This window comes from Neovison vison, chromosome 6 (assembly GCF_020171115.1).
Source record: "Neovison vison isolate M4711 chromosome 6, ASM_NN_V1, whole genome shotgun sequence".
NCBI classification, from domain to species: Eukaryota; Metazoa; Chordata; class Mammalia; order Carnivora; family Mustelidae; genus Neogale; species Neogale vison.
In genome coordinates, this window is record NC_058096.1 from 117,520,926 (window position 1) to 117,533,482 (window position 12,557).

Consider the following 12,557-nt stretch of genomic DNA (forward strand, 5'->3'; position numbering starts at 1 on the left):
TTTCTTTCAAGTGGAATTGATCGCATCAGTAGTTATTTCACCCAAGGAAGGGCCCTGTTTTCAAAACACCTCTTGTTCATTTGGTAACATTTACTCTGTCTAAATGTCAGTCTTTGAAATCTGAGCTATTTTAGTACTTTTAAATACTTGCCTTCCTATTACTCCAAAAGAATAAAAGCTTAGTCAAAATAAGTCAGTTAGAGAAAGACAATTATCATATGATCTCTCTGATATGAGGAATTTGGGAGACAGGGAACGTGGAGGGCAGGGAGGGAAAAAATGAAACAAGATGGGATCGGGAGGGAGACAAACCATAAGAGACTCTTAATCTCCCAAAACAAACTGAGGGTTGCTGGGGGTGGGTGTGGGTGGGATAGGGTGGCTGAGTTATGGACATTGGGGAGGGTATGTGCTATGCTGAGTGCTGTGAAATGTGTAAGCCTGATGATTCATAGACCTATACCCCTGGGGCAAATAATACATTATATGTTAATTAAAAAAAAAATGGAGAAGATGGCACCGAAAGCTAAGAAGGAAGCCCCTACCCATCCCAAAGCCGAAGCCAAAGCAAAGGCTTTGAAAGCCAAGAAAGCGGTGCTGAAAGGCGTCCACAGTCACAAAAAAAAGAAGATCCACACATCCCCTATGTTCCGACCACCCAAGACTCTGCATATCCGAAGGCAGCCCAAATACCCTCGAAAGAGCGCCCCAGAAGAAACAAGCTTGATCACTATGCCATCATCAAGTTCCCCGACTACTGAGTCAGCCATGAAGAAAATAGAAGACAACAACACACTTATGTTCATTGTGGATGTCAAGGCCAACAAGCACCAGATCAAACAGGCTGTGAAGAAGCTTTATGACATTGATGTAGCCAAGGTCAACACCTTAATCAGGCCTGATGGAGAGAAGAAGGCATACGTTCGGCTGGCGCCTGACTATGATGCTTTGGATGTTGCCAACAAAATTGGGATCATCTAAACTGAGTCCTGCTGGCTAAATCTAAATACAATTTTTTCATGATTAAAAAAAAAAAATGGAAGCTTAGTTTGGGGAAAAGAATTGGAACTAAAATGAGTAATAGTAGTGAAAGTGTGGCAGAAGTTGAAAGGATGCTACATACAAAATTAATGTCCCTCCCATTGCTTGAGTTGCTAGTGATATAAGCTGTACAAAATTATATTTGTTGATATTTCAAGTTACCAAATTAAGATATGTTTCCCAAGAGATTGGTAGGCCACCTCCTGGAAAACTGGAAGAAAATGTTTTGGTTTTGCTCACTTGATATTAAGCAAAATATTCTTAGTGAATAAAATTGCTTTCATTAATAGTAATGAAAAGTAAATAAAAGTAATGTTTTATTTTACTGTATACTATACTTTAGTAAATTGGAACAAGAAGATGTTTTAGTGAAAAAATTATTGCATGTAATTTTTTTTTCTGTGCCTACTCAAAAAGGCTATTATGGCTTCTAATCAGTGTGAATAATTTCTTTCAAATTTAAGATTCAATTTGATTTACAGGTAAACAGTGTTGACCTCAGAACTGCCAGCCATGAGCAAGCAGCAGCTGCTTTGAAAAATGCTGGCCAGGCTGTCACAATTGTTGCACAATATCGGCCTGAAGGTAATAAATTTCTTGCTGTCTGTGTTTATTGCTTATTTCAGTTTTTAGAATTCTTCCTCTTAGTAATGTTTAACTTTCCAAGCTTAATGTTTTTGTTTTGATCTCTTTTATTAATCTAGTATTTGTTTAGTCTGAACCTACTTCACAGTCCAGGTCAAAATGTGTTCAGTAGGATGTAGGAATTTGTTTGAGTATTTCACTGTTACTTGGATTAATTTTTTTAAGTGTTTATTTTTTAAAATCTGTCCTTTAACCAAACACATACATTGTGTTTGGTTAGTGATCCCAAAGGATTGTATAAAAACCATATACAATGATAGTAGCATTGCCAAAGAAAGGTAGGTCATCCCAGTTTTTTCTAACTTTTGAATTAGATTGTATGTTAATATCAAGATTTGAGATATATTTATAATAGTCTTTATTGCTGTCTAAAATAAAGAGAAAAAAATAACAAGTTTGGTATGTAATGTGTTTCTAAATAGTGAAGTATCATGGACATGACCTGAGTTCCTAGGGGAGGAAGGTGGTAATGGAAAATTTAAGGTCATGCCATATTTAAGCATATGTAAAGCTCTAGTGGTGTACATCAGCATAACCACTTCTCCAATAAAACCTCAGTGGAATTTAAAAAGCTTAAACACCCAGAAGAATATATAATATACTGGCTAGTGTTCATAAACAACAAGGTGAAAAAGTAAAGAATGATGTGCTAAATGAGTCAGTGAAACAATTTCTAATTTAGTAACTGTTAAATTTATTATTTTTTTCTTAGATTCAAAGTTATTTTTGCAACAAAACCTAATAAATTTATTTAGCTAATCAAAGTAGCATGTAGGGCTTTCCTTGCTATTTCATAATATGTACAGTTGGGTTTTTTTTTTTAAGACTTTATTTATTTATTTGAGAGAGAAAGCATGAGAGGGGAGAAGGTCAGAGGGAGAAGCAGACTCCCTGCTTATGTAATGGATAAATTCCAAATAAAGTTACATTACCAAACAAATAGAAACTAATATATGAAATCAGAATGCCAATTTGTTAATTCAGTGAGAAACAAAACCTCCATTGGGGCACATACACTATTATCTTCTAGGCAACACATTCTCGCCCCATAGGTATGCTATATGGAAACCAAGTTATCAATATTTACTGAGATACTGGCTTCTTATTATAGAAGGGTTCTCATTTATATACATGCATAAGAAATATAGACTATTTAGGTATGATTAAAGGTAAGGCATCTGACCTCTCCCAGAAAACATGCAAAAGCAACAAGGAAACTAAAACATACATGCACTTCTATCAGCAGAACTCCACCTCACATTAAGCAAAACTAAAATGACAGATTGAAGACCTGGACAACAAAACATACAGGCAAAGGCTTACTTATGCAGCTTGGAGGTCTGGTAGAAGCCACACAGAGAGAGGGAAGAGTTAAAAACATGGAATGTTGAGAATTCTCAGTGGTGGCAGAACTTAGAATATGACAGAAAATAACTCTTTCTAAAGGTGAGGAGCTTCTTTTTTGAGGTGTAAAAACAGGAATTGGAGTGAACATGCTAAAAGAAGCCCTCGTTGATGTGGTTTGGTTTAAAGAAGTAGAGTGGTTGTATTTGGGTGAAGGAATCTGTCTTGATAGCATTACATACTGTGACAGTCCTTTGGTTTCAAAGGCCATGAAGATAGTATGCTTCCATCCCTCCTCCACCCCTTAACTTTCTGATTCAGCCAAATAGCTTGTCCTGCAAAATCCAACTCATTTGGTAATAAGTAGTTAAAAAGTAGCTGTTCTGGCATTCATACAAAGATAAGAAGAAGAAGTGGAAACAAACAACAAAGCTTAGCAACAGGTAAAAGTCACATACCCACACACACACAAACATTGGCATAGATGAGATGAAAATTTGATCTTCATATTTTTGGCAACTAATACATTCAATTCTTTGAAAGAAGATCACTAAATAGAAGTGTAAGAACTGTACAGAAAAAATGGCTTCACAACCAGGAGATTGATTTTGAGATAGCAGAACCCAGGAAAGAAAAAGCAATTTCTTAAATTGAACACAAAGACAAAAGAGATACTGCAGAAAAATCAAAGAGGACATAGAGGATAGAAGAGGAAACATAAAATGAAACAAATGAGAATTTTAAAACAGAAAATACTAGCAATGAAGGACAGCCAAGTATGTATATGCAATATATACAATTAGACTTTCTAAAAAAAATTTTTTTAAGAAGAGAATAAATGTTTGAAATTATGCATTGAAGCAGACTTTACTGAATTAAAAAGAAGTGAATCTTTCTCTTGAAAAGAGAGCACTTGATAGGAAATTGACTCAGAATCATCAAAATTCAGACATACTCTAGTTAATGTTTGGTAAAATACTGGTTATGTTTAATAAGGAGTTTAAAATGGTAATAGGAAGAACTACTCTAATGCTTGGTAAGCATAGACCAGAACAGGGATAGTTAACTTAGCCATTTTTTATATTTAGCAGCTTTTAACTAAGCCTCATTTACCTCTATAAGCACTAGATATACTTGCCACTGATGGTTGGAAAGGGTAGGCTACTGTTTTCCTATGATAGTTACTGAATGGGCCCAAGAATCTTCCTTTCAGATTGTCTCTTTCTGTGCCTGTAACTGTTTTTGTTTTCTTTTGTTCTTTTTTGAGATTTCTGTACTTCATAAGAACCTTTCTGATCAATACTTTTTCTTTAGTTGTATTCAAAATTTAAACTGTTCTCTTGAGGGAGCCATTTTTTTATCAAGGAGAATTTGTGTTCTACTTTGATTATTCAGGTAGCTACTGTTTAATAGTTTCTGTTTCCAGGTTAGATCCTTATGTAGATTATTCTTACAGATATATTTTTTTCTAAACATCTTGTGAGCACCAGACTTGTGTATTTTTTTTTTTTTTTTGACAAACAGAGATCACAAGTAGGCAGAGAGGCAGGCAGAGAGGGAGGGGGAGGCAGGCTCCCTGCTGAGCAGAGAGCCCTATTGGGGCTGGATCCCAGGACCCTGGGATCATGACCTGAGCTGAAGGCAGAGGCTTAAACCACTGAGCCACCCAGGCGCCCCCTTATTATGTATCTTATTTGATGTCGCCAACTGTATTTCCCCATAGTGTTTGCAGTTGTGCATTCCTGAAACAGTTATTTTACCATTTCAGTACATGGTATCTCCATTGATTCTTTTTTTTTTTTTTTAAAGATTTTATTTATATATTTGACAGAGAGAGATCACAAGTAGGCAGAGAGGCAGGCAGAGAGAGAGAGGAGGAAGCAGGCTCCCTGCTGAGCAGAGAGCCCGATGCGGGACTCGATCCCAGGACCCTGAGATCATGACCTGAGCCGAAGGCAGCGGCTTAACCCACTGAGCCACCCAGGCGCCCCATTGATTCTTAAGCCAGAAGCCGCAGAGCCCCTTTCTCAGTCTCTTTGTCACCAGGTACTTCCCTAACCAAAACCACCATCATCTCTTATCTATTCTAATAGCCTCTAACGAGTCTTATTTTTTTTTTTAACGAGTCTTATTTTGTTCTTGATTTTCTCCAATTCATTCTCTGTTCACCAAGCAAAGTGATCTTTTTAAAGACAAAGATTGCATTATTTCTCATTTAAAACATTTTTCATTAACCTGTGAATAAAATCTAAACCCTTTAATAGGACCTGGAAGGAAAGGCCTTGTGTGATTGAGCACAGCACAATACACATGACCACTGCATGCCCTTGTTCTCCTTTCCTTTGCTCCTTTTTTTTTAAATTAACATATAATGTATTATTTGCCCCACGGGGTTACAGGTCTGTGAATCATCGGCTTACACATTTCACAGCACTCAGCATAGCACATACCCTCCCCAATGTCCCTAACCTAGCCACCCTATCCCTACCGCACCCCCCCAAGCAACCCTCAGTTTGTTTCAGAAGATTAGGAGTCTCTTACGGTACGTCTCCCTCCCTATCCCATCTTGTCCTTTGCTCCTTAAGCTCTAACCATACAGATCTTCTTTCTGACCTTTTTATTGCATCATATACTATCCTCATTCTCTGATCATTCTGTACTTTCTTAAGAGTGTTCTTTTTCCCTCTTCTTTTATTGCTGGCTCTTTCTCATGATTCCATTTCGGATAGCACTGTGATATTTTTTCTTTATAACGTTTAACACAGTTTATAATTAGATGTTTATTTAGGTGCATGTTTGTTTATTATTTATTTAAACCTTGCGGTAGAGCCTTATGAAAACATATAGATGATGAGATAAACTCAGATGACAAAGCTAATAATAGCTAGGATTCAGTCCCTAATCTGTTACCTTCAAAATCTAGATACTTTTCACTGGGAATATTTTAATGAGTGCTTAGTCTGGCAGTGTTGATGTTTACTGTAATCTTTTACCATAGCTATGGTACTGTTGCCTAATAAAAACATGATAAGTACCAATAAAGCACAGAAGACAGCCTTTCCTAAGGTTAGGAATTCAAAGAAAGTACCTCATGTTGCCTGGCATGAGAAAAGATACCATAGAGTAGGATTGGAGCTTAATTGGCAACCTAAAGAATGGATAGGATTCAGATGGGCAGATAGAAGAAATGACATCATAGGTTAAAAAAAGAAAGAAAAAAGGCCAAAAATAGAAGAGTTAAAATTTAAAAGCATGTTTTGGGTACTTTGAAAACACCTGTCCTCCTTGCTGTATTGCTTACATTGTTTATTTATAAGGCAGTGATGGTATAGCTTTATGTTTCATTTTAATATAAATAATATATTTTTAACAAATGTATTTTTGTTGTACAGAATTTTTTTAAAAATATATATTCTACATCATCAGTGTGTAATTGCTGTGAGGGCCAAGAATATAAGTTGAAGGCTGATTTTCTTTCTCAGTGAGAGGAAGAATATACTTTTATACTATAAGTAATATAAAAGGAGTCACCTGACACTCTACTAATCAGTCATCTCTCTGCAGTTAGTATCTTCACTTTACTAATGATGAATCCCTTGGGATTCTCTGCTTCATTGATAATCTGACATATATGTGTTCATACAAAGAGCAAAGAGGTAAGCTTTTGATAGGAGTAAGTTTTTGTTTTTCAGGATCTGTAGCTCTAATCAAACATGGGCACTGGAATTACTGTGCTAGTTTTTGACTCCATATTCAGAAGTTACGAAATTTTGACAAATAGTTCCTGATCTATGTAGTTCAAGATCTTCCTGTGGATTAGATAATAGAATATAATAGAAAAATTATGTGCCAGATATGGTACTAACCATGTTACATTTATTAACTCTTTTAATTCTCATAAAACCTGTAAGGTAGGCACTATTATCTCCATTTCACTTTACAGGTGAGTAAACAAAGGCACAAAAAGTTTTAAGTAATTTGCCAGTTATACAGCTAATTAAGTGGTTAAGATTTCTTCTAGCCACTTCGTAGAGGAGGAAAAACTTTCTCTCTAACCTTTTAGTTTCAGTTGCTAGGGCTTGCAACTGAAACGGACAAAAGACCAATTCACATGAGGGAAGCATTTATTTTATACGCCTGTGAGGAGCCAGCAAAAGAAGTAGGGCTTATTAATTGCTTATATCTAACTTAGTATGGAAAAAAGAATTGAGAGAAAAACCTGTGGGAAAAACAAATACGTTTCTTTAGGAAGAACATGAGTTTTTAGGAGAAAGTTTCTAATAATGTGTCTATATAAATAAGAGCAGTCTTTCCTTCTCAAATCCCCCCAGGAGATGGAATTTATGATTGCCATATTTATTTTGGTCAGATAAGGGAAGCTCTCCAGAGGCTTTTTTTCCTGCCTTCATTCAGTCCCCAGCGTCTTCAGTTTAAAATAATCTTTATGACAACTCTGGGGTCCAAGTGGGTCCCCACACCCTAAAAAGCTCTAACTTCAGATAGTTATCTCCTTGTTCCTCAGGTACACTATGTCAGCTTTCAGACCTTAAATCTAAATTTTTGGTTCAAAAAATATTGATTATATTGCAGTAATATTATAAAGGAAAAAGAGATAAAAGAAAAAGAATTAAACTTAACGTGAAACTTACATTCTCTTTTCCATTGGTTGTCTTAAATTTTGAACTGTTTTTTTTCCAGGAGAAAAAAAATTCCTTGAAGTTGATATTATTCCTAATTTTTAAGTGACTAAACTAGAATCGAGAAAAGTGAGAGTTTGATCAGAGCAACTTAATTTGTCTGAATTACAAAGCCTTAATTTAAATCTCACCTGCAGAGGTAGACCTGAGGCAACCTCATGTTGCCTGGCATGAGAAAAGATACCATAGAGTAGGATTGGAGCTTAATTGGCAACCTAAAGAATGGATAGGATTCAGATGGGCAGATAGAAGAAATGACATCATCTCCTCATTTTACTTGCATTATTTCTTCCTGGTGACAAGCAAAGAGAGAAGTACAGACTAAATGGAGGGGTTGTATTGGACCAGTGGCACTTCTTTGTAAGCAAGCATTTGTCATCTCTTATACTGATTTTCTCTGGCTGGTTCCTAATTAAATTTTGTTTTAGTCTATTAATTTTCTTTTGTGTCTTTCTACTTAGCTACTACCTAACCAGCCTGCCTTCGTTTTCTCCTTTAAACCAGTTGTATCTGTTCTCTGAGAGCTCTTGCTCTCAGATGTTAAGTTCAGCATTTAATTAATGTATTTCATTACAGAGTATAAATAAGTTTTTTTCTTCACAGTTGGGATTGCAAATTTAAAGAGAATGGGGGAGATACAATTTATCCTCACTCTCTTCCCTTAATTTCTTCGTCTTTTCACTTCTAGCAGAGTCAAAACAAAGACTAGAAGTTGAAAGGGGGAATCAAATGCAGAAAATAAGCCGTTAAACATTTTCTCTCCTCTTAGAAGCATACACATATTATTTAACTTATGGCCAGAAGTTTAGAGACTCCCTGAATGTATTTCATGACAAGTTTGAAGCTTTCTGAAGTACTCAATGGAGAAAACTTTCTGTATAACATTTGTTTTCTCCCAGTGTAGCTTTCCTGGAATGAGTTGTGATACGATTTTTAGGAGAGGGATATAAATAAGTGAAAAAAGAAATTAAACTCTCCCCCCAAAATAAAATCTAAGAAAATGGTATATAGGATGGGTATACAGTGGAAATTGATAGAGCTAAAAGTATGAATTGATTGGACAGGAAAGTGAGGAATCTTAGCTACATAAATGAAATGGAAGGTTTAAAGGAAAAGTAAATTTGAGGAAAGTGTTGAAGTATGTTCTGAACAGACAGATGGTGAGGAGGCATTGTAAATATTAAGTAAAGACTATAAATATGAAAATCTGAGTAAACACAGTGAGGCACAAATTTAAAAAATTAGTAGGAATTGACTTAGCTCTCTAGTATTTTTTAAGGTCGAAGAGACCTTAATTGCTACTTGTAGTAACTTAGGAAAGAGTATTCTTCTTTACTATAAAAAGTAATGTGATAGGGATGCCTGGGTGGCTCAGTTGGTTAAGCTGCTGCCTTCGGCTCGGGTCATGATCCTGGGGTCCTGGAATCGAGTTCCGAATCGGGCTCCTTACTCAGCAGGGAGCCTGCTTCTCTCACTGCCTCTGCCTGCCTCTGTGCCTGCTTGTGTATACTCTCTCTCTCTGGCAAATAAATAAAATCTTTAAAAAAAAAAAAAAGTAATGTGATAAAAATATATTTTTTTTAACAGAAGGATTTTAAATTTCTGAAATGTAGAATTTTTTTTAAGATTTTATTTATTTATTTGACAGAGATCACAAGTAGGCAGAGAGGCAGGCAGAGAGAGAGAGAGAGAGAGAGAGGAGGAGGAAGCAGGCTCCCTGCTGAGCAGAGAGCTCGATGTGGGACTCGATCCCAGGACACTGGGATCATGACCTGAGCTGAAGGCAGGGGCTTTAACCCACTGAGCCACCCAGGTGCCCCCTGAAATGTAGAATTTTTAAGTCACTAAGGCTTTCCTTAATTCAACTGGCAAATTCACTGCAAACCACTAATAATGCTACATGAAATACAATGAACATTTTATTAAGGGCATCACAGAGCTGTTAAGGCAGTAAGGAAGCACAGACATCACTTTTGTATCAGAGCTGTGATGTAATGGCTTATAAGAGCCAAATTGTTGAATTTTCCAGAATTTGGTGAAGTAGTTGTTAAATAGTCATTATTAAAAATAAAATTGTGGGGGCGCCTGGGTAGCTCAGTGGGTTAAGCCTCTGCCTTCAGCTCAGGTCATGATCTCCAGGGTCCTGGGATCGAGCCTCACATTGGGCTCTCTGCTCAACAGAGAGCCTGCTTCCTCCTCTCTCTCTGCCTGTCTCTATGTCTACTTGAGATCTCTCTCTCTCCCTGTCGAATAAATAAACAAAATCTTTAAAAAAAAATTGTGGGGCATCTGGCAGGCTCAGTCAGGAGAGCCCATGACTTGATCTTGGGGTTATAAGTTCAAGTCCCACATTGGGTGCAGCGATTACTTAAAAAATCTTTAAAATAAATGACTAAATGAATAAGTAAATGGACAAATATATTTAAGAGATTAAAATATTAAAAACTAAAGCAGTAAATATTGAAAACTTATCACTTCCTAATAATTTTCTGGTATAACCACTAAAATAATGGATTGATAGAGCAGTGGGACACATGGAAAATTAAAAATAAGATAGTAGACTTAAAGTTAATCGCCCAGAAGTCCCTCCTCCCCATTATTAGGGGAAAAAAGCTGGATAGCAAAACCAATATTTATTTAAAAGATCTTTAACAAAACTAGACGAAAAGATATCCCATGAATCCCAAAATACAAGCAAGTATAAACAAGTTATCAATAGCTATGAGACCCTATAATACCAGCATCTGTACAAGGAAAAGCAGCATAAGAAGCCCAAAAGCCAATCAGTACTCACTAGAAAATGCAGTGCCCAATTTGAGAACAGCACCTATAACTGTAAGGGTTTTTGCACAATCTACATTTTAACTGTAGGGGATCTACAGTAAGGTATAAGGGAGATGTGCCCTCTGACACATTTAAACAGTGATAGCTCCGTTTTCAGTTTGAAACCCCACGCCAAGAGAAAACTGAGAATAAAATCCAAATTGAGCAGGATAGGGATAGTAGGGCCAAAGGAAATAGAAGGTACGGACAAGTAGGGGGAAAGTACAGCACCAGGAAGCCTTGCAGTGTATGAGATAATCATATCTTTGAACATTTGTCAGAAACAACAAAAGAGGGAGCTCCAGAGCTGTGAAGATGGAAAAGCTAGCCTAACCCAAATAGTCTTATCTAAAAGTTCAGGAAAACTGGGAAGCCTGGGTGGCTCAGTCAGTTAAGCATATGCCTTCAGCTCAGGTCATGATCTCAGGGTCTTGGGATCATGCCCCATGTTGGGCTCCCTGCTTAGTGGGGAGTCCGCTTTTCCTCTCCCCTACCCCTCCATTTGTGGATGTGCTGGCTTACTTGCTCTCTCTTTCTCAAATAAAGTATTTAAAAATAAAAATAAAAGTTCAGGAAAACTAGTTCGATATAAAAATGAATAACAGGGCACCTGGGTGGCTCGGTGGGTTAAGCCGCTGCCTTCGGCTCGGGTCATGATCTTGGGGTCCCGGGATCGAGTCCCATATCGGGCTCTCTGCTCAGCAGGGAGCCTGCTTCCTCCTCTCTCTCTCTCTGCCTGCCTCTCTGCCTACTTGTGATCTCTGTCTGTCAAATAAATAAATAAAATCTTTAAAAAAAAAAATGAATAACAGAGGGGCGCCTGGGTGGCTCAGTGGGTTAAAGCCTCTGCCTTCTGCTCAGGCCATGATCCCAGGGTCCTGGGATTGAGCCCCACATCAGGCTCTCTGCTCAGCAGGGAACCCGCTTCCCTGTCTCTCTGCCTGCTTCTCTGCCTACTTGTGATCTCTGTCTGTCAAATAAATAAATAAAATCTTTAAAAAAAATGAATAACAGAAAAGGATCAGTACTGAATCCAATGGAAAACTGTTTGAAAAAATGAAAATAAGGATCAGAATAACATCTCCACAATGAAAGTATACCAGAAAAACATGTCCATGAAATAAATGAAAAGTATAACCTTAATATTTCAAAACAAGTTAAAAAATAATTATGGGACTCCTGGGTGGCTCAGTGGGTTAAGCCGCTGCCTTCGGCTCAGGTCATGATCTCAGGGTCCTGGGATTGAGTCCTGCATCAGGCTCTCTGCTCAGCAGGGAGCCTGCTTCCCTCTCTCTCTCTCTCTGCCTGCCTCTCTGTCTACTTGTGATCTCTGTCTGTCAAATAAACAATTAAAATCAAAAAAATAAAATAATTATGGAGTATATGAAAGAACAGCATAAGTGAGTTGATAAAACATAAAATTACTACATCTAAAGAAAAAATGTATTTTTTTAAGATTTTTTTATTTATTTGACAGACAGAGATTACAAGTAGGCAGAGAGGCAGGCAGAGAGAGAGGAGGAAGCAGGCTCCCTGCTGAGCAGAGAGCCTGATGTGTGCCTCGATCCCAGGACCCTGAGATCATGACCTGAGCCGAAGGCAGAGGCTTTAACCCACTGAGCCACCAGATGCCCAGAAAAAATGTATTTTAAAAAATTAAGTTTAACAAAGAGCAGAGGGAGGAGGTAACACATGGGACTGGTTAGAGTTCAGTCAAAGAAGTGGTTGGTAGTAGAGACAGAAGACTCCTTACCTACAGAGAGACTGATCCAATGAATACATATATGCTAAGAGTAATATTATCTATAATTTTCATTTTTAGAGAAGGGGTAAATATGGAAAGGGAAAAATCTAAAATAAAAACCTGTAAGATTAGAATTAGAAAAATTTGTATAATATAAATATGTGTCTATTTAACATATAGTGTGTGTGTGTGTGTGGGTGCGCGCACGTGCGCAGATGCGCGCGCACATGCATGCACAAAGTTCTCTAGCTCTGTCCACTAAG

General features: G+C 37.2%; 1 protein-coding gene across 19 annotated transcripts in view; it reads left to right on the forward strand.

Annotated features, from left to right (window-relative positions):
- The window catches only part of DLG1 (discs large MAGUK scaffold protein 1), a 263,928-nt gene that overhangs the window by 201,595 nt on the left and 49,776 nt on the right, over positions 1-12,557 (forward strand). For all 19 annotated transcript variants that reach the window (XM_044252049.1, XM_044252050.1, XM_044252052.1 and 16 more), the window contains one exon: positions 1,524-1,626. In XM_044252049.1, the coding sequence (XP_044107984.1) occupies positions 1,524-1,626 (103 nt within the window). The remainder of the gene's footprint in view (positions 1-1,523; positions 1,627-12,557) is intronic.